The sequence below is a fragment of the Notolepis coatsorum genome (genome assembly GCF_963971535.1).
Source record: "Notolepis coatsorum genome assembly, chromosome: 12".
Lineage (NCBI taxonomy): Eukaryota > Metazoa > Chordata > Actinopteri > Aulopiformes > Paralepididae > Notolepis > Notolepis coatsorum.
In genome coordinates this window covers 76,374,096-76,398,340 of record NC_140176.1, presented here as the reverse complement: position 1 = coordinate 76,398,340, position 24,245 = coordinate 76,374,096, and the positions used below count along the sequence as shown (strand labels likewise).

At 46.2% G+C, this 24,245-nt stretch overlaps 1 protein-coding gene across 3 annotated transcripts; it reads left to right on the top strand.

The window, feature by feature from the left end:
* Positions 1–2,933: 2,933 nt before the first annotated feature.
* On the top strand, positions 2,934–24,165 carry ncf2 (neutrophil cytosolic factor 2; the record flags this gene model as incomplete). 3 transcript variants are annotated; one of them, XM_084325569.1, is made up of 15 exons in its annotated part: positions 2,934–3,107; positions 3,522–3,604; positions 12,238–12,346; positions 13,793–13,927; positions 14,625–14,732; positions 16,552–16,611; positions 17,496–17,539; positions 18,398–18,539; positions 19,093–19,158; positions 19,626–19,689; positions 20,549–20,580; positions 21,257–21,399; positions 23,149–23,260; positions 23,816–23,939; positions 24,030–24,165. In XM_084325569.1, the coding sequence occupies 15 exons, from the start codon at positions 2,934–2,936 to the stop codon at positions 24,131–24,133; spliced, it is 1,500 nt and encodes a 499-aa protein (XP_084181695.1). In that variant the 3' UTR covers positions 24,134–24,165. The 3 variants fall into 3 exon arrangements, with proteins under 3 accessions (XP_084181695.1, XP_084181694.1, XP_084181696.1); XM_084325568.1 differs by having other exon boundaries at positions 16,552–16,644; XM_084325570.1 differs by lacking the exon at positions 14,625–14,732.
* Positions 24,166–24,245: the final 80 nt, after the last annotated feature.

Sequence of the window (24,245 nt, the reverse complement as noted above, 5' to 3'; positions counted from 1 at the left end):
CACAGGGCCCCGCAGGGGACAGTCCTCTCCCCCTTCCTCTTCACTGTCTACACCAACGACTTCCACTATCGGTCAGAGTCCTGCCACCTTCAGAAGTTCTCTGATGACTGTGATAGTGGGATGTACAGTATAAAGGTTGGTGATGAGGAGGAATACCGAGCACTGGTGGCGGACTTCATCACATAGTGTGAAAAAGACCACCTCCAGCTCAATGTGACGAAGACCAGGGAACTGGGGAGGAGGAGGATTACACCAGGGGGTAGACGTGGACATGGTTGAGGATTATAAATACCTCAGAGTGCAAATAGACAATAAACTGAATGGGTCAAAACACGCTGAGGTACTCTAAGGGCCAGAGCCGCCTCTACTTCCTCAGAAGGCTGAGATCCTTCAACGTCTGTACAAGGATGTTGAAGATGTTCTACGAGTTGGTGGTGGCGGGCACCTTCTTGTACGCAGTGGCCTGCTGGGGCAGCGGACTGAGAGCGGGGGATGCGAACAGGCTGGAAAAGCTGGTCAGGAAAGCCAGTAACGTGGTGGGGCTGGAGCTAGACTCTGGCGGTGGTTTCAGAGGAGGAGTCTCGCTAAGCTCCATGCCATCATGGACAACCCCTCCCACCCACTATACACAGACTTGGCCGATAGAAGGAGCACGTTCAGTGTTAGACTCAGACTCCCAAGATAATAATAATGCATTTGATTTATAAGGCGCCTTTCAGGACACTCAAGGTCGCCGTACAACAATTAAAAAAAACAGTCCATTAACAATCACAATCAATTTAAAAAATAAAATCAGACATACGCCTGCCTAAACAGGTGGGTTTTGAGGTGGGTTTTAAATGGGATGATGGAGTCAATGTTCCTGATGTCGGGGGGAGGGAGTTCCAGAGACGGGGGGCAGAGCGGGCTGGTGGACAGACGGGCTGGGGGGACGGTCAGGTTGATGGAGGAGGCAGACCTGAGGGACCGGGTGGGAATGTTGATGTGGAGGAGGTCGGAAAGGTATGGAGGGGCGAGGTTGTGGATGGCCTTGAATGTATGGAGGAGGATATTGTAGTCTATGCTGTGTTTAATGGGAAGCCAGTGTAGTTGGCGTAGGACGAGGGTGATGTGACTGATGACAGGGGTTCTGGTTATTATACGGGCAGCAGCGTTCTGGACCAGTTGGAGCTTATGGAGGAGTTTGTGGGGGAGACCAAAGAGAAGGGAGTTGCAGTAATCTAAGCGGGAAGTGACGAGGGAGTGGACCAGGATTGCGGCGCTGTTGGGAGTGAGTGAATGGCGAAGGCGGTTGATGTTGCGAAGGTGGAAGTAGGCGGACCGGATGGTGTTGTTGATGTGGGAATGGAATGATAGGGTGCTGTCGAGGACGACACCCAGACTCTTTTGGTCCTTTGGGGGAAACCAAGGAGTTGTCTATGGTGAGGGTGAAACTGGGGTGCTTGGTGAGTGTGGACTACCTCTGTTTTATCACTGTTTAGTTTGAGGAAATTTGAAGTGAACCAGGATTTGATTTCCTGTAAACAGGCACAGAGGGAAGAGGGAGGGAGGGTGGAAGCAGGGGCGTATCTAGACCAAGCACTCTACTGGGGCACAGGGGGGCACTCAGGGATGCCAAGAATTAATTTTGTGCCGGTTTTGGACGGTTTTTGGGCGAAAATGGGCAGATTTTGTAACTATTTTATTTTTAGCCAGTTCTTTATTAGTTTTAATTTGATGTGTACAAACATGCTGATACATGTCATACAAGTAATATTCATACTTGTGTAGTGTACGCATTTTGGTTACTCACCCAATATGTGTGTGTCTGGTGAATCCACAACATTATTGGGATTTTAAAACAATAAAGCCATAACCATTTATGTAAAAATACTTAATACTTAACATAATATGTTAACTGTTATCTCAATTACAACCAATATAGACAGCATAAACAGTATGATTAATATTAGGCATTTATCTCAGCTAGATCACATTTATAAATACAAGTGCTATTTGTTTTGTGTGATAAAAAAATCTGGTAATCTGGTCTGCGCGCACTTCCACTTCCACATTCCCGCAACAACGTCATCTGAACACTGCCGCTACTGGATCTAGTAGCCCTGGTAACACCGCGAGATCTGCGCGCTACCACCAGCACGACAGCGCTCACTTTTTTTTCTTTTATGGGGACATTGATCACTGGGGCACAGCTGATCGACACTGGGGCATGTGCCCCAGTGATAGTGGTCTAAATACGCGATGGGTGGAAGTGGGTTTGGAGGAAACATAGAGCTGGGTGTCGTCTGCATAACAGTGGAAATTGATGTTGTATTTATGGAGAATCAGACCAAGTGGGAGGAGGTAGATGATGAAGAGGATAAGATGCAACACTGAACAATCACAGGAAGTCCTTCATTCCAACAGCGATCAGACTGTATAACGCCTCACTGTGCCTCACTGAGCACAGAGTAACAGTATACATCCATGTATATCTTCCTGTACATTTTACTGTACATTTTACTGTATATTTTTGGACTGTATATTTTAGAATGTATATACATATTTTAGAATGTATATCTCTGACTGTGTACCCTTGTTCTTATTCTAAATGTTAATTGAGAGCGATCTGTGGTGCTGAATTTCCCTCGGGATCAATAAAGTACTTCTGTTCTATTCTAACTGGGCAACATATAGATAGCGCAAAGCCTTTGAAACTAATCATGTTTTATATGATACACACCGTGATGTCATCAAACAAGACCGGTATGGTCCTTTAACTCCTTCTCATTGTGAAGTAAGATAGTAGTTTGGTTAACTAAGGTTTTAGAGAAGTTTCCGCAACAGTGGTCATCACACTTCCCGCCAACCATCTCTGGGGAAATGTGTCTGCTTTAAAGAGAGTGTTTCCTTGTTTTTATGTCTGTCGCTCAGTGCAGTTCTGAACGGTCACCATGTCTTTTGTGAGCACCCTGCAACAGTGGGACGAGGCTGTAGCTTCTGTTGAAAGACAGGATTTATCAGGAGCACTCGCCATTTTTTATCGCATCGAAGAGAAAAACTCGAAAATTGCTTTCAACATCGGATGCCTCCACCTGCTTAACCAGGACTTGGATGCTGCTGAAAAGGTGAGCCCACATCTACTGGTGCTTAGTGGACTTGTAATAGCATAGAAAGATGTAACACTCTGTGCCACTAAAGATGACATTAACCCTGTCACTGCCACAGGACAAAGGGTTAACCCGTTCACTACCACACTACAGGCGGTTAACCGTCTGTAGTCTGGTAGTGAAAGGGTTAACCCTTTGTCCTGTGGCAGTGACAGGGTTAACCTTCTGTATTGTCACAGTGAAAGGGTTAACCATTTGGTAGTGTGGTAGTGAAAGGGTTAAGAAAAGCCTTTTTTTATGTAATGGCTTTGGTACATTCGGTTATTTACAAAAGAAAAATGCAAGTCATCGAAAAAGGAGAAGTGAAGCACCTTTTTCTGATCTCCTTTGGGAGGAAGTTACACAGGTTTCTGTTGTCATTCTTCCTCTCAGGCGTTTGACTGCAGCATATCCAAGGATGAACATTTGGCTGTCGCCTTCTTTCAAAGAGGGCTGACATTCTTCAAAAAGGAAAGGCAAGATGTACCTTCCATCCTAATGAACTGGGCCACATGAGAGACAGTATTGCATGACATTAAAGGTGCAGTACGTTGTTTTGAGAGTGATAATTGTTTACAGTCGCAGAGCCTGCTGCTATGATGTAATTCTTGGAGTCTATCTCATTTGATCCTAAAATCATTTTTGAAGCACTGTAAATCAAACAGAAGCCTAGCAGATGCTTCTTTGAATAGTAAACATATTTGTAAACAGGATTTCTGGCCCTGCAATTGTAAACAACAACAACAACAATAACAACAGTATAATGGTAACTGTAACTGAGGGGTACAATTCCCTGACTGTATTACTAGATATGATACTTACTACCACTACCTTTGTACTTAATATTCGGCCACCCAGTACACGGCATAAATATATTATGATGAACACTGTCACGTAGATGAAACGGATCCAACACAAATGTACGAATTAGAAATAGGTCTTTATTTCTACACAGCGATGGTGTGTAGAGCAAGCACTTAATCAAATCAATCACATTTATGAATGGAAATTAGTATGCACTTTTATGGCAAGAGTATTCGTCGGTATATCAATAGAGAATGTCCAATCTCTGAAGGCGCAGGTGGTACATATACGACCTGGAATAGTTTAAGGAATAACAGCAATGATACTTTAATGATTATATACTGGACACACTAGGGGGGGTTAATCCGGTCGCTTGTAAGCCGACAGGAGTAGGAAGGGGGGGGGGGTAGAATCCGGCTGCCTCATCCGGCCAAGGGTATCCCAGGTGAACCCACTGTAGTGCCGTTCAATGCGCCGGCGATCCTTGGACCACAGATGAAAGCAGGTGGACTCTTTGTGGGCCGGCTCTCTCCGGTCCACGGGGGAGAGACGTGAAGCGACCTCGTCTTGCAGAGCGTCTCCTCACCTTGCGTCCTCTCCAGGGGGGGGGGTTCCAACACACGGCAGTGTCGGGGGTCTTTATCCATGGAATAATCAAAGTATACAAAGCATAATCCGTGCCTGGGAAGGCGGGCTGTCGTCGGTAGAATAATCCGGTATACAGGTCCACTCGCTCGTCGGCTCTGGGGCTCCTCGGGTGCAGCTTCACGTGGGGTCAACCACCCTGGTTAAGCAGCCAGTTCTCTGCCCGAAACGATGGGGTACTGACTACGGTAGTATTCTCACCGCACGAAGCACTATATATTAACAGACTATTATTAGCTTAATAGACTACGTCCAACTCGACGATATAGTGCCAAATATGACTATTCAAATATTAATATACACGATGTCTCAATACCGATGGTAGGCGAACTTGGCCTTACTCCCACACGTGGCGTCGCGGGGAGGCTTTACGTCTGTGACTCTATTGGAGGGTAAGAAACTGGACTGAAAAGAAAGTCCTACTTTAGTAGCGCAGTATATATACGCACTATGAACAAATAGTCCCATTAGTGGTGCGGTAGTCAGATTCCTACGCGGAACTAGGACTTGTTCGTACATGTGGAGCGGTACGTTTGAACTGGGTCTGAGGGGTATGGCAGCCTGGCACCAAGGTCTCGACCAATAGTAGAATGGAGACTATTATGGGATGTTCAGTAGGCCAGAATGGATATTCAATGCATATTGTACAAGGAATATACAAGGGATATCAGGGAATATTAGAGAATATACAAATACAATTAAATATATATATATAAATAAATATATATATTCGGTTTAATCTGGCCCTTCACAACAGCCACCCCCTGATTGGTCCCAGACCTAATCAGTTAAACAGAGACAGATTAATCGCGTTGTCTATTTACACATAAGGGTTTGCTGTAGGGGTCAGTCAACTTCACAAAGTCATAGGGTTATAGGGTCATGGTCATCATCGATTGTGTCTGGGAGTCGAGGCAGTTCTATGAGCCTCGCCACGGGACGGGTGTAAGTGCGACCCTGGACGAGCACTTCAGCTGCTCGGACCTTGCCGTCGGCACCGGTGATCACTTTGCTTACGCGGCCGGCCAGCCACATAGCTCTGGGCAGTGATTGATCAATAATCATGACGACTGTTCCTTCTGTCAAATTGTCTCTCTCCTCTACCCACCCCTGGCGGGTCTGCAGAGACGGCAGGTAGTGCAGTAGGAAACTGCTCCAAAACCTGTCGGCCAATACTTGGCTGCACCTCCACATTCGTCGGCCGTTCGCTTCTTCAGGCCGGCACATTGTCTGGGGTAATGCAGGATCTAGCCGCCCCATCAGGAGTGTGTTGGGGTCTGCGGAGATAACAGTGCTCAATCCACAGAACACAGGCTTCTTATTCTCAGCCTCCTCCTGACTGGCCTCCCTCGGGATAGGCATGGGTCACTGTCCTTCCGGGAGTCTTAGGAATGCGGGGCCGTCACTGTAGACATTGCGACGGGTGAGGTCATCCAGGGGCATCCCCCGGGTGATGACGTCAGCTGGGTTCTGCTTTGTATCAACGTAGCGCCACTCTGTTTCTCCGGTTAACTCTTCGGTTAAGTCTTGAATCTCGGTGACTCTGACTCCCACGAAGACCCTGTACCTGCATGAGTCCGATTTGATCCAGGCGAGTACCGTCGTGGAATCTGACCACAGGACTGTTCTAGACACCGGTATGGTGAGCCCACGTTGGACGAGCGTGGCTAGGTGCGCTCCGGCTAGGGCTGCGCAGAGCTCCAGACGTGGGATAGATTGTTGCTTGCGTGGGGCTACTCTCGAGCGGGCGAGGACAAATGCTGTGTAGATCTCTCCCCCCTTCTCTCGGGCCCGCAAGTAGGCTACTGATCCGTATGCGACCTCTGAGGCGTCACTGAAGACGTGCAAGTCCATTTTACATGTCTCTGGCCTCACCGTGGGTGGGAAGTAGCTTCGGCGCATATTAACGCCTGGGAGTGAGTGGAGCTCCATCTCCCACTCTCTCCAGGTGGATGCAAGGTGCGCGGGAATGGGGTCGTCCCAGCCCTGGTCCCTGTCCCACAACGCTCGTACAATCATCCTTGCCCTGGTGGTGTACGGTAGAATACATCCCAGCGGGTCACACTGTCGGGCGAGTGCTGTGTACACACTCCGTCTGGTGGTCGGCGCCGCCGCCGGCCTTCCCTGCTCCGTAGTCAGGGGCCTGTGTCTGTAGTGAAGCGAATCTGCTTTGAATCGCCACACCAATCCCAGGGTCATCTCCTGGGCTTCTCCCGGGATTGTAGCCATCCAGGTCTCGCTGCTGGCCGCCTTGTCCTCGGAGGAGAGGCTGCGCAGTACCCGCGGATCGCTGCTGGCCCACCGCCTGAGATCAAAGCCGCCTTTGATCAATGAGGCGCGGAGTTTAATCAGGAGAGCCTCGGCCTCTTCCTGGGTTGAAAGGCTTTGTAGACAGTTGTCTACGTAGAAGCTGTTCTTTACGCTGTGTCGGACCTCTTCGTCCGCTGCTGGGTCCTCTGCTACATGTTTCCGTAGTGCAAATGTAGCACAGCAGGGGCTGCACGTCGTTCCGAAGGGGAGGACTTCCCATTGGTAGATGGCTGGGTGCTCATCTCCTGGCCTCTCTCTCCATAGGAACCGCAACAGGGGCTTGTCCGCCTCCACTAGTCTCACCTGCAGGAACACTCCCCTAATGTCCCCGCTGATGGCCACCTCCTCCCGGCGGAAGCGGAGTAGAACGCCGAGTAGGGAGGGGCCGAGTGTGGGACCGGGCAGTAACTCTCTATTCAGATCTTGGGATCCGATCTGGTAGCTGCAGCTAAACACCATGCGGTCTTTACCGTTGTGATGGACCTTGTGGTGAGGCACGTACCACGATTCAGTGGTCTGGTCAGCCTCTTCAATGTCCATCTTTGTGACGTGTCCCGCTGTGATGAGCTCCTCAATCTCAGCGCGGTACACACTCCCCTGGGCGGGGTTCCTGGCTAAGCGCCGCTCCGTGTTCAGCAGGTACCGCTCTGTGGCGTCTGTCTTGGCGTGGAAAGTAGGCATTCCTTCTCGCCGCAGGAGTGGCGTGGCGTATCTCAACACGCCGTTGACCGGGACTCTCTTGGTCCCTGTCTCGAGGAGGTGAATGGCGTAAATGTCATCTTTAGAGCGAATGTCTTTCTTTCCGTTCTCAAAGGGCATTTGTTCCAAGGTCCATAGCCGCTCTACGTGCTGCAGGAGTGCGGTTTCTCCCTCTGTGACTCGGGAGTGGAGACATCTAGTGGCTGTACTTCGGTTGAGAGACCTGGCGAGCGGGCCTTGGAGAGTCCATCCCAAACGGGTCTCGACTGCTGCAGGACAGCCCCGGGGTCCGGTATGAACCCGGTCCATCGGGACAATGAGGTCTGCATGGTCGGAGCCCATCAACAGGGTCGGCATAGCATCGTCCATGAGCGGGACCGGTAACCCGCGCAGATGTACACATTTCTCCATCAGCTTGGCGACGGGGCACGTGCACCGCGGCAGTCCTATTTCTTGGCCGGTGAAAGCGTCTGCAATCTGGCACCGTCGCTCAGGCTGGCCGCTTGCTGCGATAGAGAATGAGACATTCTCGCCCTTTATCGTCTTCAAATCCCGTCCCATTGTCCGAATTGTCATTTGGGTTTCGCTTCCCCGCAGCCCCAGCTGGGCCGCAGCGGAGGCGAGCAGCAGGGTCCTCTCTGACCCGTCATCGAGGACGGCGCAAGTGTCCAGGACCCTATTCTGGCAGCCCAGTGTCACACTCACCACCTTTAGGAGTACTCGGGCTCCACCGCTGCTGGCGGGATCGATGTACACGACGCTCGCTTTGCTGCTGGATGGTGCGGGTGAAGGGCGCCGTCTGTTACTGTCGTGAAGTATGTCCAGATGGGCTCCATCGCACTTGGTGCACCTCTTCTTTAAGCGGCACTCGGCTGCCATGTGTGAGCGCGCACAGCGAAAACAGCGCTTGTTGGACTCCATCCATTGACCTGCCTCCTCCGCGTTCAGCTTGGGGAAGGAGTCACATTGCGCTAGCCAGTGTTCCTTCTCACAGTAGGGGCACACCATCCTCCACCTCTCTGTTCTGGAGGGGGCACTGTGGCTCCTGCCGCTCGGTACTGACTCCGATTGGTGCATCACAGTCACCGATCCTCTTCCATCATTTAGTCGTCTGGTTCCTTCTCTGGAGCCAGGGGTGCTCCGTCCGAATGTATCCAGCCGTAGGCTGCCGACCTCTCTCGCCAGGAAGTCCGCCAGATCGAGGAGGTTCGGTTCGGGGCCATTCGGGTCTCGGTGGTCCCTCTGTCGCCTAAAACGCTCCCGTCGAGCGGGCGGCAGCTTCTCCAAGATCCCTTCCACACCTGAGTTGGCGCAAAGTTCATGCCTCCCCTTCTCTCTCTGCGCTCCCAACATCCCTACCAGGGACTGCACTCCGACGGACAGGTCGTCCAGTGCTCGATTGTCTATTGCTGGGGGTAAGCGGTCGATGTGTCGGATCTCCTGGATCACGTAATCCCATATGCGCCCATACCTCTGGTCCAATGCTACCAGCGCTGCTGTGTATGGGGTGGTGGAAGTCGCGTAGGCGAGTGCTATATTATGTGCGCGGGGCACCTTTAAGTGCTTCAGTAGGATGGCGCATTTATGGCGTTCATCCAATACATCCACCAACATGGTCTCCAGACACATGCGGAGTTCCGTATACTGGGCCCGGTTCTCCTGGGTGAAGTCGGGTACCATAGGCGTGCCAATGTATGACGCTGACTGTGGATACATCGGCGAGCGTTGGGGGAGAGGCCTCCTAGGCGAGTCTCCTCCCGCTCCTTGGTATGGGCTGGTACCGGCAGTGTACCATGGCCCGCCTGTCCAGGTGCCGTTCCTCGGTGCGGGTCGTGCGTCGTGCTCACCCGCGCATAGAGTCGGGGGTCTGTAGCGCAGCTCCGCGGGAGCACAGCCTGGGCTGTACCGGACCTCCTGGTCCGGTAGAGTACTGTGCTGTCGTCGGGCGTGGTTCTCCTCCTCTTCCTCTTCGTCTTCAGTTAGGTCATCCAGTGCTTGTAGTCTCTGGTTTAGCCTCTCCACAGGATATGCTGCTCCTTCCCGGTTGCTAGGTCTCGCTTGGACCGGTGGGGGGAGGTGGTCTGTGGGGGGTATAGACCTCGTCTGTTGGTCAAGTTCAGGGTTGTTTACTCGGCTAGGGGATGCCGCCCTGGAGGTGTGTCTAGACGAGTTCCTGGAGCCTCTGGCGGAGGGAGAGGGTGTTGTCCGTCTGATCAGCTGTTCTATTAGTTGCGCTTGCTGTCTGTCGCGCTCTGCGTCCCGTAGAGCACCAGCAGCTGCTCGCTGGCTGTCTGCTCGGTCTCGGGCCACATTCTCTTCTCTCTGAATGCGTCTTAGTTCTAGACGTATATGCTCTTCCTCGCTCCGCTGCTGGATCTGCAGTCGGTCGCGTTCAGCAGCGGCGTTCAGGCTGATGAGGAAGGCCTGCTGTAGGGTCCTCTCTGCCTCGCTGGGAGAAGGCGGTTGTATAGGGGAGCCTTCCCTCGGGGTACTCCTTGCGGAGCCTTGGAGCTCTATCTCCACGGTGCTCTCCCCGTCTTCTTCCGTGCCGAGTTCTCTCTCGGTAGCGTTGTATTCCTCCCGGGACTCATCGGGGACTACTTCTTCAGTACTGGCGGGGTGTGAAGTCATGTCTGGTTCCCACCGGTCCCCACCGTGAACTTGGTCAGCTACACCAGAGCCCGTAGGGGCCTCCATGGTCGGGGTAGTCTGGGCGCTGGGGTTAGACATACTTTTACTCTCTAGTTTTACCGCGTTTACTGTTAGTAGAAGACTAGGTTGTTGACTGACAGCGTAAGCCTCTAAGTACTGAGGGAGCCGTCGTTCGCGCTGCGGGCGTTGGTTAGGAGGATCGTTTCGTGGAGTGCTCATCATAGGCCATTTCAATATTAATAACACCATACCAACATTACACTAATTACCCTCCGGCTCGAAGGACCAATTGTAACTGAGGGGTACAATTCCCTGACTGTATTACTAGATATGATACTTACTACCACTACCTTTGTACTTAATATTTGGCCACCCAGTACACGGCATAAATATATTATGATGAACACTGTCACGTAGATGAAACGGATCCAACACAAATGTACGAATTAGAAATAGGTATTTATTTCTACACAGCGATGGTGTGTAGAGCAAGCACTTAATCAAATCAATCACATTTATGAATGGAAATTAGTATGCACTTTTATGGCAAGAGTATTCGTCGGTATATCAATAGAGAATGTCCAATCTCTGAAGGCGCAGGTGGTACATATACGACCTGGAATAGTTTAAGGAATAACAGCAATGATACTTTAATGATTATATACTGGACACACTAGGGGGGGTTAATCCGGTCGCTTGTAAGCCGACAGGAGTAGGAAGGGGGGGGGGGTAGAATCCGGCTGCCTCATCCGGCCAAGGGTATCCCAGGTGAACCCACTGTAGTGCCGTTCAATGCGCCGGCGATCCTTGGACCACAGATGAAAGCAGGTGGACTCTTTGTGGGCCGGCTCTCTCCGGTCCACGGGGGAGAGATGTGAAGCGACCTCGTCTTGCAGAGCGTCTCCTCACCTTGCGTCCTCTCCAGGGGGGGGGTTCCAACACACGGCAGTGTCGGGGGTCTTTATCCATGGAATAATCAAAGTATACAAAGCATAATCCGTGCCTGGGAAGGCGGGCTGTCGTCGGTAGAATAATCCGGTATACAGGTCCACTCGCTCGTCGGCTCTGGGGCTCCTCGGGTGCAGCTTCACGTGGGGTCAACCACCCTGGTTAAGCAGCCAGTTCTCTGCCCGAAACGATGGGGTACTGACTACGGTAGTATTCTCACCGCACGAAGCACTATATATTAACAGACTATTATTAGCTTAATAGACTACGTCCAACTCGACGATATAGTGCCAAATATGACTATTCAAATATTAATATACACGATGTCTCAATACCGATGGTAGGCGAACTTGGCCTTACTCCCACACGTGGCGTCGCGGGGAGGCTTTACGTCTGTGACTCTATTGGAGGGTAAGAAACTGGACTGAAAAGAAAGTCCTACTTTAGTAGCGCAGTATATATACGCACTATGAACAAATAGTCCCATTAGTGGTGCGGTAGTCAGATTCCTACGCGGAACTAGGACTTGTTCGTACATGTGGAGCGGTACGTTTGAACTAGGTCTGAGGGGTATGGCAGCCTGGCACCAAGGTCTCGACCAATAGTAGAATGGAGACTATTATGGGATGTTCAGTAGGCCAGAATGGATATTCAATGCATATTGTACAAGGAATATACAAGGGATATCAGGGAATATTAGAGAATATACAAATACAATTAAATATATATATATAAATAAATATATATATTCGGTTTAATCTGGCCCTTCACAACAGTAACTTTTCAATGTCCCATGACACAGTTTTCCCCTGAGCATAGTTTAATTGTAATGTCATACCATAGAACCTTTCCACAACTCTAAAGCTAAAAACATATCCCCCCAAAACGACATACTGCACCTTTAAAGGAACAACATTGCTAATTGTGTTCATCTGTAATGTTCATATTATGCATCATTTGAAAATACTGTACATTCATAACAACAACAATTTGATCTGTGATTATTTATTACCCATGTTGTGTCATTAGTGGCGGTGGCTCCTGTTTACAGGTTTGAGGAGAGTTTAGCTGATTACCAGCAGGCCTTCAGAGAGCTGAGGGGCAACCAGCTGATTGATTACAAAGCTCTCGGCCTCAGATACAAGCTGTATGCTTGTGAGGTAAGACCATTTCAACTAGCGTTGTGGAGCCGGATAGGTTACCTTAAATGTGATCTAGTATCTATTCCCTGATCATTTGCTTGTTGGTGGTTATTTCGGTCGGTTCTAGTTCCACATCTGTCTCAGTTTTTTCCAGTTTGAGTTCCTTTTTGGACACTTTATTATTATGAAAGAGCTGCTTCTTCATTCCTCATCATTTGTCGTATATAGGCAATGCTACACATGGTAACTGCCATTTGTATTTTTTCACATCCCCCATATAGACACAAAGTAGCTCACATATCCATTTTCCTCACACAAGTTAGCAGGACAGCAGTTAGAGGTTCAGTGCCTTGCTCAGGGGCACTTACATCCCAGTCATTTATTTACAGTACCTGTGAATATTTCATTTTTATGACTGCTGTTTGATGAAAAGATTTTGAATGAACATAATTACACCCATGTGAGAATTGTAGGGGTGTGTGAGTAGTGCAATATTGCTTAAAATATGTAAATAAAGTACTAATCGACCAAAGAAAAAGGGTACTTGTACGTTATCTTATAGCCATAAGTAATGTATTGAATTGTAATTACATCAGTGTGTACATATAAGTACATTATATTACATTATTAAAAATTCTTTAACTTTTTCAGAAAATCTTTGAGTTCCCCTACTGGGAAGCAAACCTATAGGGTGCTTGCATGAGAGGCAAGTGCCTTTACCTCAAGACTACCGAGACACACATTTCTGATAGCCTCGCCCAAGCCTAACCGTAACTATATAACTTAACCATAGCCATTACACCATTATAGTATTGCTGTGTTTATATCTAGCAGGGTGGGTGACTAGTGGTGAGCACTCGCCTGCAAACGCAATTATCGGTCATCTCCCAGTCACTGCGTTTGTTTTAGACTTTTGCCGAAATACATTACTTAAACAAGACGTAAATAAATATAATTATGGCTGTAGTGGCCGCTTGTCACTCCCCAAATGTATTGATAAGCTTCACGATGCACCCACTTAGATATGTCCTACTCAGCTAACAAAGTTGTGGATGTTGAAATAGTTGAATGTCTAAGCTGCAGCTGAGTTTGCAGGGTTTTATTGTCCAAAGGAAAGATGAATGATGATGAAGGTTAACAGAACAGTTGTCAGTTGTTTGTTATATAAGGCAGTTCCAACAATGAAAGCTGTTTTGAAAGCGTGAATCCTCGGCAGGTGCATAGATTGCACTGATCAGCAGAGCCTCTTATAGTAGAGGTGGTGTGCCCCCTAGTGTTCAAACACAAATACAACACCATAAATAATACAACTTCTAATATGTCGGTTTTGGCTTCTACAATGGCTATAACATAACATACATTATGTACCTTTTTTCCTGCGGTCGTTTAGTAATTTATTTACGTTTACTGATAAGACCGTGTTGGTAACACAGATAACAGAGAATCTAAATCTCCCCTCACCAGGTTCTGCACAACATGGCATTGGTACAGGCACAGCTGGGCCAATGGGAGACCGCCCAGGAGAACCTGGTGAAAGCGCTCAACTACAAAACTGAGGCCAAGCTCAGCCTCATCGACAGGGCTCTGCAGTCCATCCTGGTCAGTTGGGAGTCCCACACACATTAATTTATTGAGCCCATTGCCCTTGCAGGGTCCGTGCACCGGTCTAGATATGTTTTGTGTGTGTCAGTCCGCTGCCCCAGCAGGTCACTCACTGCGTACAAGCAGGCGCCCGCCACCACCGACTTGTAGAACATCCTCAACATCCTTGTACAGACATTGAAGGATCTCAGCCTTCTGAGGAAGTAGTCGGCTCTGGCCCTTCTTGTAAAGTGCCTCAGCATGTTTTAACCCGTTCAGTTTATTGTCGATGTGCACTCTGAGGTATTTGTAATCCTCAACCATGTCCACGTCGACCCCCCTGATGGAAACGGGGGTCACAGGTGTACTCCTCCTCCTCCCCAGATCCACAGCAAGTTCCCTCACATTTAGCTGGACGTGGTTATTTTCGCACCATGTGACGAAGTCCACCACCAGTGCCCGGTATTCCTCCACATCACCGTCTTTTATAATGTGTATTTGAGTTTGAAAGAATCAATGTGTATTTGAGAGAGAGAGAGAGAGAGAGAGAGAGAGAGAGAGAGAGAGAGAGAGAGAGAGAGAGAGAGAGAGAGAGAGAGAGAGAGAGAGAGAGAGAGAGAGAGAGAGAGAGAGAGAGAGAGAGAGAGAGAGAGAGAGAGAGAGAGAGAGAGAGAGAGAGAGAGAGAGAGAGATAACAGTGATGTCTCACTGACAGAAGCAGAAGCTGTTCAAGCCGCTCGAAGTCCCGGCCAGAGAGCTGTTCAAACCAAACAAGCACTGTGTGGCAGAACTGGTGAAGAAGGATTATCTGGGCAAAGCTAAGGTACAGTATTTGTTATTGTGCAGTAATGTAGTATGGGGTGTACACAGGTCATGTTATTGTGCAGTAGTGTAATATAGGGTGTACACAGGTCATGTTATTGTGCAGTAGTGTAATATAGGGTGTACACAGGCAGGCACGTGCACACATAGAGGCCAAGGGGTGCCTGAGCACCTGCCTTTTTGAGCCTCATCAAAAAAGTGCCCTTTTTGAAAAAATAATTTTTTTTTTTTTTTCGTTACGCATATAGACTGCCCTTCCAACTGAAAAATATCAGGATAGAATCAAAATATTAGGGACAGAGAGAGAGATGCCCCATATTCCATTGCAGTTTGCACGGCCTCCTCCGCGGACCTATATATTTTATGCATAGCGTGGGTGGTGATGATGATGATAGAAACCGCTGTGGCGCATACAGTTGAATGCTGGTATTACACTCATTGAGGGACACGAAGAAGTCAAGTCCGATGGAATTTGGGAATCTCAAATACAAATCGGGATTGGAATACAAAATGCATTTATATTAAACAATACAGAATATACAGCACTTCTTGGGGCTGTAGGGTAAGCACTTATTCCCTCCCCCCTGGACATTTATGGAAATGTATGGGCCTTTTAAGTCAGTGATAAAAGTGTCTTTCAAGGATAAGTGAGCTCCTGCACTGATTATTATAGTTCAATATTCAATATTTGATCACCAAAACCCCCCAAAAAAGCATAAAAAGGGGGCCCCCCGCCCGAAAAGGGCCCTTAAAAATCGCGCGCTCGGTTAATATATACACACAAGTGTAGTGCCCTTTTCAGCCTTTGAGCACCTGCCCCTCTAAAGTCCTGTGCACGTCCCTGTACACAGGTCATGTTATTGTGCAGTAGTGTAATATAGGGTGTACATGTTATTGTGCAGTAGTGTAATATAGGGTGTACACAGGTCATGTTATTGTGCAGTAGTGTAATATAGGGTGTACACAGGTCATGTTATTGTGCAGTAGTGTAATATAGGGTGTACACAGGTCATGTTATTGTGCAGTAGTGTAATATAGGGTGTACACAGGTCATGTTATTGTGCAGTAGTGTAATATAGGGTGTACATGTTATTGTGCAGTAGTGTAATATAGGGTGTACACACAGGTCATCTTATTGTGCAGTAGTGTAATATAGAGTGTACACACACAGGTCATGTTATTGTGCAGTAGTGTAATATAGGGTGTACATGTTATTGTGCAGTAGTGTAATATAGGGTGTACACAGGTCATGTTATTGTGCAGTAGTGTAATATAGGGTATACACAGGTCCGCAACTACCTCTACACCACTGAGTAAGACCTAACTAATGCTAACGCCTCAATACCACTACTACCATAATAATAAAGTATGAAGAAAAAGCCTGCACACTGAAAACCTCTTAAAATAGATTGATGCAAAATATGATTTATTTATAGGGTGAAGAAAGTGACATGTTTCCATGTTTACAAAACCAACAGGCCCCCTAAACACGGCATAACTCCGCAATGCGGCCGGGTGTCATAGAAAAGTCGGCCTTTACCCACTCCTAATTCCAACTTGGTTGGACCATCCATGTGCTCTCAAAATCGTATTTACAATATTTCTGACATGACTTGAAAGGCGGCAATAAATAGGCAGCCAACCAATTAGCAGTGACCAATAAAAAAGAGGCAGGGAGTGCCACCAATCAGCTCCTTACGTTGGTCTTACTACCTGGCCTACTCTTCGGAAAGCCTTGAGTCAGGAGCGCAAGTTTTTTTATATTACATACCATAACATTGCCAGAGTTGCACTAATGGTGTGTTTTTTATTGTCTCTAGGTTGTTGCCTCCATCGTTCCTCAGGATGAGTTCTCAGGCTTTGCCCCGTTACAGCCACTGGTACGGTACTGTGGTGCCCTGTTACAGCCACTGGTACGGTACTGTGGTGCTACGGTACTGTGGTGCTACGGTACTGTGGTGCTGCGGTACTGTGGTGCTGCGGTACTGTGGTGCTGCGGTACTGTGGTGCTACGGTACTGTGGTGCTACGGTACACTGTGGTGCTACGGTACCGATAATAGCATATTCAAGAACTACAGTATAGCTCTAGTTTAGTTAAATGGTCAATGGTAAATGGTGCATTTATATAGCGCTTTTATCCAAATCGCTTTAAATTTTTTGTTCCTCACATTCACCCATTCACTCACACATTCACACACCGATGGCAGAGATGACCATGCAAGCTGCCAACCTGCTCATCGTGTGCAATTAGGGGTTAAGTATCTTGCTCAAGGACACTTTGACATGCTGCCCGGGAGGAGCGGGAATCAAACTGGGAACCCGCTCTACATCCTGGTCAGTTGGGAGTCCCACACACATTAATTTATTGAGCCCATTGCCCTTGCAGGGTTCGTGCACCGGTCTAGAAAGCATAGGAACAATGTATACACACAAAGAAAATATATGTTTTGTGTGTGTGTATGGTCATACAGGTGTAATGAAAATAGAAATCATCACCCTCATCACAATTTGTACAATTTCTGCCCCATTTCTCCATACATTTTCCATTGTAAAACTGGACAGCAGAAAGTCAATGAATATGTATTTTATATATTTATAAATATGTATATGTATTTTTACATATAGTGAGGATTTATATGGTCTTTGAAACCTCAGCAACTTTAATGTCAACCACATTATCGTTATTGTGCCCCCCATAAAGTATAAAGTGTTACCAAATACCTTATGGGCAAAATATTGAAATATTGTGCTGCTGTGTTTTAGGTAGAAGATGCTCCTGCCGTCCCTAAGACAACTGAGGTTCTGAGGTATGTTGGTTCTTATACTCACTTCATTCTGCATGAGTTAGGTGGCCACTTAGATATCTAAGGCAGCGGTTCTAAGCAGTTTTAGGAAATTACATTTGTTTTGAAACATTTTAAATATTTTGTTAAAAAAAGAAAAGAAAAGGAAGAATATATATATATAGTATTTTAATTAAAATCTTAGCATTTTGCCAATGATTTGGCGGCCCACTTGCAGTACCCTTGCGGCTTTGTCTAAAACTGAATCTGATTTGTCACAAACTGGGAGCCATTGGCCCACCTTGGTTACGAACAGGCTGGAAAGGAACCCAACCTGAGAGTGAAATGGCCAACTGTGTGAATGTGGTCAATTGCGATCCATTCCAAAAGGCATTGACACCAGTGTTTAGGTTTTTCAGATATTGGAGAAGGAAACTGTTAGAACGTGTGATGAAAGCGGAAGTCAGTGGGGCCATTAGCATGTCTCTAGAAGAAGAAGAAGTCTCTATATAATCAATGTTGTCAAATGGGTCGGTAGTTGTTTGAATGGTGCAACCTGTGGTCTTTTTAGAGATGCTAATGACCCCATTGACTTCCACTAGCATTTACCTCTTTTAGTGTTAGCATTTTAACTTTTATAAATTCACTGAATAACTAACGTTCCACTTTCATGTTGTTTTTCAATCAATCAAATGCTAAAAGAACGCCACAACCCTTGATAACCATGAAAGACAAACCCTGTTCATTTTCAGAATATAGCATTTGGATACATTGGATCTGTTTCTTTTTTTTCTTTTATCCAGATACTCAATATCAAGGCCATAGTGATGTAGTGTCCTCCTCAAAACCTCACCCTTTGTGAACGTCTCCCTGTCTTCACAGGGCCTTGGAAGGAGTACCCCACATTGTTCTGTTTGAGTTCACTCCCGAGACCAGTGAGGAGCTTGCTGTGGTGCCTGGTAACATTGTGTTTGTACTGCAGAAAGGAACTGACAACTGGGCATCTGTCATCTTCAATGAAAGAGTAAGCGCTAAGTGCTGCTAAACACCAATGTAGACATATCTAACCAGGGACATGTAGAGACTACTGCAAGGTAGTAAGAATTCAAGAACTCAAATAGAAGAATTGGTGATTTTGGACCCATACCTGTAAGTTTTTTTTAGTGATCTGTTGATCGCCGCTGAGAATGTTGTTATCCATGGCATTTGAGGTTTAAACGGCACACTTCTGGACATGCTGGAAAAGCAAACCACACCTGTCCTGGATAACAATGATCGAACTGCTGCTGTCAAGCAACATGATCTGTAAGTGTGAGAAACATTATACACAGCCTCAGTCCAAAAATCGCAGAATTTCTCCTTTAGAGGGAAATCAGCTTTGTTTTTCCTTCGTGTTTTATGAAATGTGAAGACTTGACATAGTATAATTTTGCTATTTCACACTTTTCACTGACCTCCTCATTTGAATGTAACCACTCAAATGTAAATACTCTACGACATTGGAAATGAGGGCTGCCCCTCGATGTGATTTTGAGTTTAAATAAAGATTGAATGAAATCTAAAATATTCCTTTATAGAAGGGACTTGTTCCATCCAATTACCTGGAACATCTGGATCTCAGCAGATCTTCAAAACAGACTCCGGTAAGAATATCAAACGTGTCCTTACTTGCATGTCTTCACGCCAGTTTGGCTAATGTAATGTAGCCTGTTGTGTTCAAGTCAACGGTCAAACTCACGCAGGTAAAGCACGGTTCCATTTCTCATGCCATTTGTCTGGTGAAGTAAGTATACAGTATACACATAAGGTGCAGTATGCATAAGGTATGTAGCCGTGATATACTTCCAAGTGGACAAACACTGAAAAAAAGTTTAATTTCTCATGCCATTCGTGTCTGAATGTACAGTACGGTAACCATCTTAGGCACAATAAAGCACATACAGTACATGTTTGATCTACACTGGACGTTCTAGAAGTAGTTGTGTTGTAATTGACCTATCTCAAGCCCTGCCCTCTTTTATTGAACCTCCAATCACAGCTTTTGCTTTTCCTCGGATTCCTTCAGATTCTGAAATATTCATATCACAAACACTTTTTTCATTGTGCATAGAATGGGGGAGGTATTGGGACACCTCCAAGACGAGAAGCACCATCTTGTCCTGAAAGTAACTCTGGTATGGACTTCTTCAATATCTGATGTCTGATTAAAGTCAAGTTCTTAGTGTTTAAACTCAACTTGGCAAAATGTGGAGCTTTCAGTGGTCTTGTATAGGCTAACTAAGGATAAGGTTTTGGAGTAGAATCACTTAGGCCTCACAGTTTAGAATCACTTAAGACATCACAGTCTAGCATCACCTAGGCCTCATAGTCTAGCATCACTTAGACCTCAGTCTAGCATCACTCAGGCCTCAGTCTAGCATCACTCAGGCCTCAGTCTAGCATCACTCAGGCCTCAGTCTAGCATCACTCAGGCCTCACAGTCTAGCATCACTCAGGCCTCAGTCTAGCATCACTCAGGCCTCAGTCTAGCATCACTCAGGCCTCAGTCTAGCATCACTCAGGCCTCACAGTCTAGCATCACTCAGGCCTCAGTCTAGCATCACTCAGGCCTCACAGTCTAGCATCACTCAGGCCTCACAGTTTAGCATCACTCAGGCCTCAGTCTAGCATCACTCAGGCCTCACAGTCTAGCATCACTCAGGCCTCAGTCTAGCATCACTCAGGCCTCAGTCTAGCATCACTCAGACCTCAGTCTAGCATCACTCAGGCCTCAGTCTAGCATCACTCAGGCCTCAGTCTAGCATCACTCAGGCCTCACAGTCTAGCATCACTCAGGCCTCAGTCTAGCATCACTCAGGCCTCACAGTCTAGCATCACTCAGGCCTCACAGTTTAGCATCACTCAGGCTAGTATAGGAATTTAAAATAAATTACTGTCTGATCAATTATGATGAAATTATGGTAATTCCTGAATTTATTTCAATAACATGAATAAAACGGTTTTCCCTTCTTCCCTGGGGATACATAATTTCAGCTCCGACTCTCGAGAGCACAGCAGAACCTGAGGTATGTCATATCAAATCTCAGTCACGTCCAACCTCACTGTAGTGGGAAGATAGACGTAAAACGAAGATGATGATGATGATGATGATGAGTCACATGCGTAATAATAGTCACCACAGCTCATCTCTGCTCCACTGGAAATTAGTGTGTGTTTATACATGTGCAGTGCACAGTATTCTGGCTAATTGCTCATATCCCAGTTGAAGTCTTGAAGCTGTTTATATGCATATTAAAGGAACACGGCAACATTGTGGGAAATGTCTTCTCCAGAGTCAGACAAGAAGATAGATACCCATTGCCTCTCTGTGCGTTCAGTAGAAAACGATCCGGCTGCAAGCTAGCCTAGTTTAGCACAAATTAATGAAAGCCGATATCCCTGTAGGCCTATACTTGAATGAAGAGAATATTCTGAATATCACCATGGGAATAGAACACATTATTGCAGGAACATTAAATTGGATGAGTTGTTGGCCTTCCATATTCATGGTGTTGGTAGTAGCCTAGGGTACATGCGTCACTTTTAATGGCATTGAAGTGCTCAAAAATTGCCCTCAAATTATGTTCCAAGTGGACAAACACTGAGAGAGAGAGAGAGAGAAAAAGAATTTGTCCTACTCTGCTGGAGACTGTTAAGTATGCCCTCCATCTATGCTAAGCACAAATCTCCTCCTTTCCTTAGGCTGATGAAACGCCGTCATGTATTGTGAAAGTGTTTTTCACATACAACATAGCCATCTCCACACTGCCCGGGTCTCCCTACACGACGCTGCTAGAAAAGATCAGCGCCAAGCTGCAGCTCCCTGCCACCGCCCTCACCTTGAGGTACAGTGTGCTGTAAAGGACCATTCCACCCAAACTGGCTTAAGTTGTTATTCTGCAAAAAGTTTACATTTTACCCAATCTTTTTTTTGTTTTGTGAGTTTTAACCACTAGTTGTCAAGATCAAGGGAAATGCAACCATATGATGTCTTATATGCGGGCCGTCATTAACAATATAATTTCTTAACACGCAAGCATCATGCGGTTAATGCATTAATGCACAAGTTAAGAAATATGTAGCAAGATGCATTGATAGGGCCTGCGGTCATAAAGAAAGGGAAAGTAATCATAAGTACTTATCATTATTAAAAATGAACACATTAATATTGACAGCACTACGTTAAATGACATTGAAAGAAGGTTTTGTGAGTAATTTGTGAGATGCTTAATATAGACACAGGAAAATGTATGCCCATAATTTATTCTCCCAACCTATCTCAGGTAATGCCATTTGGTTGAGCAAAATAATTTCATCTTGAGTACTCAAACTTAAAGGAGCACTTCACCCATGTCTCCACGGTGGACATAAATAAAAAAGAAACAGTAGAAGTTCATGGAGATTTGGTTTAAAAACAGCAAAACTATATTAAATGTCTGTTTACAAACTCTCTCGCAACTTGTGCAGTATGACCTGAGTCTCATTTATCCAGTTGTGTGCTCAGTTACTTCACAAACACATGCCCTTTCTCTAAAACCTTGCTAACATGTCCTGTCCAATGCTGCCTTCAAATGGAACTTGTGAGTTTGTGGTCATGACTTGAAGTGGGTTGAAGTTGTGAGCACATCATTGCTCACTTCCAATGTTGTGAATACCGAGTTCAATTTGAAGGCAGCTCTTATTTTCGTTAGCAAGTGTTGTATAAAATGCATTTGTTTGTGAAGTACTACAAATACAACATATGACTGGATAAATGAGACATGGATTATACTGCACAAGTTGTGAGTTCGTAAATTGATGTTTTGATATCATTTTGCTGTTAAACCAAATCTGTTAACTTTGATTCATCAAGTATTTCTACCGTTTTCTGGGATTCTACATTCACAGTGGAGACATGCGAGTAGAAGAAAAATCGTCATGAATTCAAATCATCACAGGGTGTGCAATTGATATACAAATAATATATATATTTTTTTTGTATCTCTCTTTCTCCGATTTTTCTGTTTTCTCCCCGTCCCAATTTAGTCGTTGTGCCAATTCCCCCCCTCCCCTACCTGGTTGTTGTGCACATGTTCTCCTACTGGTCGGTACAAGGGAACCCTGAAGTATCCGCACGCTTCCTCCGACACGTGCGGCGACAGCCAGTGGCTCTCTTCTCACCTGGCAGCGAGGGCTCTCATTGGTGAAGTGTAACGCGTGGGAGGTCACACTGCCTTCATCAAGTCCTGCCTCCGCTGAGCAGGCGCCCAGACCTGACCTGTAGGCGTCGCTGTCCACAACGCCAGTTTCCCACCCACGGCTTCCCTCCCCCTAACCCAGCCAATCGAGTTAGTATAGCGATCAGCCCAAGCCAAGGCAATGCTGACTCCGGGAGTCGAGACCGCAGCCTCTTGCATTGGTGACGAGCGCAATCTCCGCTACGCCACCTAACCGCCACAAATAATATTTTTTGTGGTGAAATGTTCCTTTAAGAAAAACTCTTTAAGATTTACAGAATAACCAACAAATAAGTAATTAGTGGAATTCCTTCACATTTTACTACACCGCAACTGTTACCAAAAAAGTAGCCTCTACTGAAGTCCCTTTATTTCTAGCTTCACAGCTGAGAACAGTGGAAAGACGGTGATCGACTCCCAAACTGAAATGGGGAATGTTTGGAGTGGCGCGCGCAGTGGCCGCCTCACACTGTGGGCTGACGTCAAGGAGGTAACTGGTAGCATGGGCTTGATGTCCGATGCCATAACTTTCTCAAAACTATTCAATGACATACCGTAGAGCAGTTTCCATGACCAAGATTAGTCAGCTGAAAGATTGAAAGTTTTTTGAAAGAGCATTGTACAACATATGGAATGTTTAGTTTTTAGCAATACAATTTAGCTTTTTATCATTTAAATAATCGATAGATTAATCAAAATAGTCATTAGTTTATTTATTTTTCTGCCCATTTTTGGCACAGATGTTTGTTTTCAATCTGAAAAATATAAAACTTTCAGATGTTCTGAGAATAAAGGGCCAACTTGAATGTATGTCTATAGACAGATAGTACTTTCAAATAGAATATCAACTGTATGACTTGTTTTTATGATTTATTATGCCTAATTCTACTCATAACCACCCCTCCGCCAAAATAATAGAATAGAATAGAATACAATCCAAGAATGCAATTTACTCTTATGACGGCCACAGAATGGAGCGCTCCTCTCTTAGAAGAGAGAAAATGTTCTAATTATCTGCGGGATTATCTCTGTTTTGTTTATTAAGAGTGAGAGTGAGCAACAACAGAATCAGGACCAGGCACACTTGGTGGCTCTTCATTCATACGAGTCCACGAATCCGGAGGATCTGACTTTCAATCAAGGAGATACAATCACACTTCTCTCAAAAGGTGAGGAACCATTGTCAGATATGTCAACATAATCTAGCCTAAAAACTCATATCACATTTACCTGTTTTTGACTTTTTCCCCCATCCCTAGTCAACCAGGACTGGTTGGAGGGGCAATGTAATGGACATACTGGTATATTTCCTGCATCCTTTGTTGAAGAGGTTCCTGAGAATGGCCAGCAAGAAAACGTATGAAACACACGCATCGATAGAAGCCATCACCGCCAAATACAGCATTACTTTGCATTTGTATTACGTATAAATGTTTTTATCAAAGCTCTCCTGAAGTTGTCCTGTATGTAAAAGC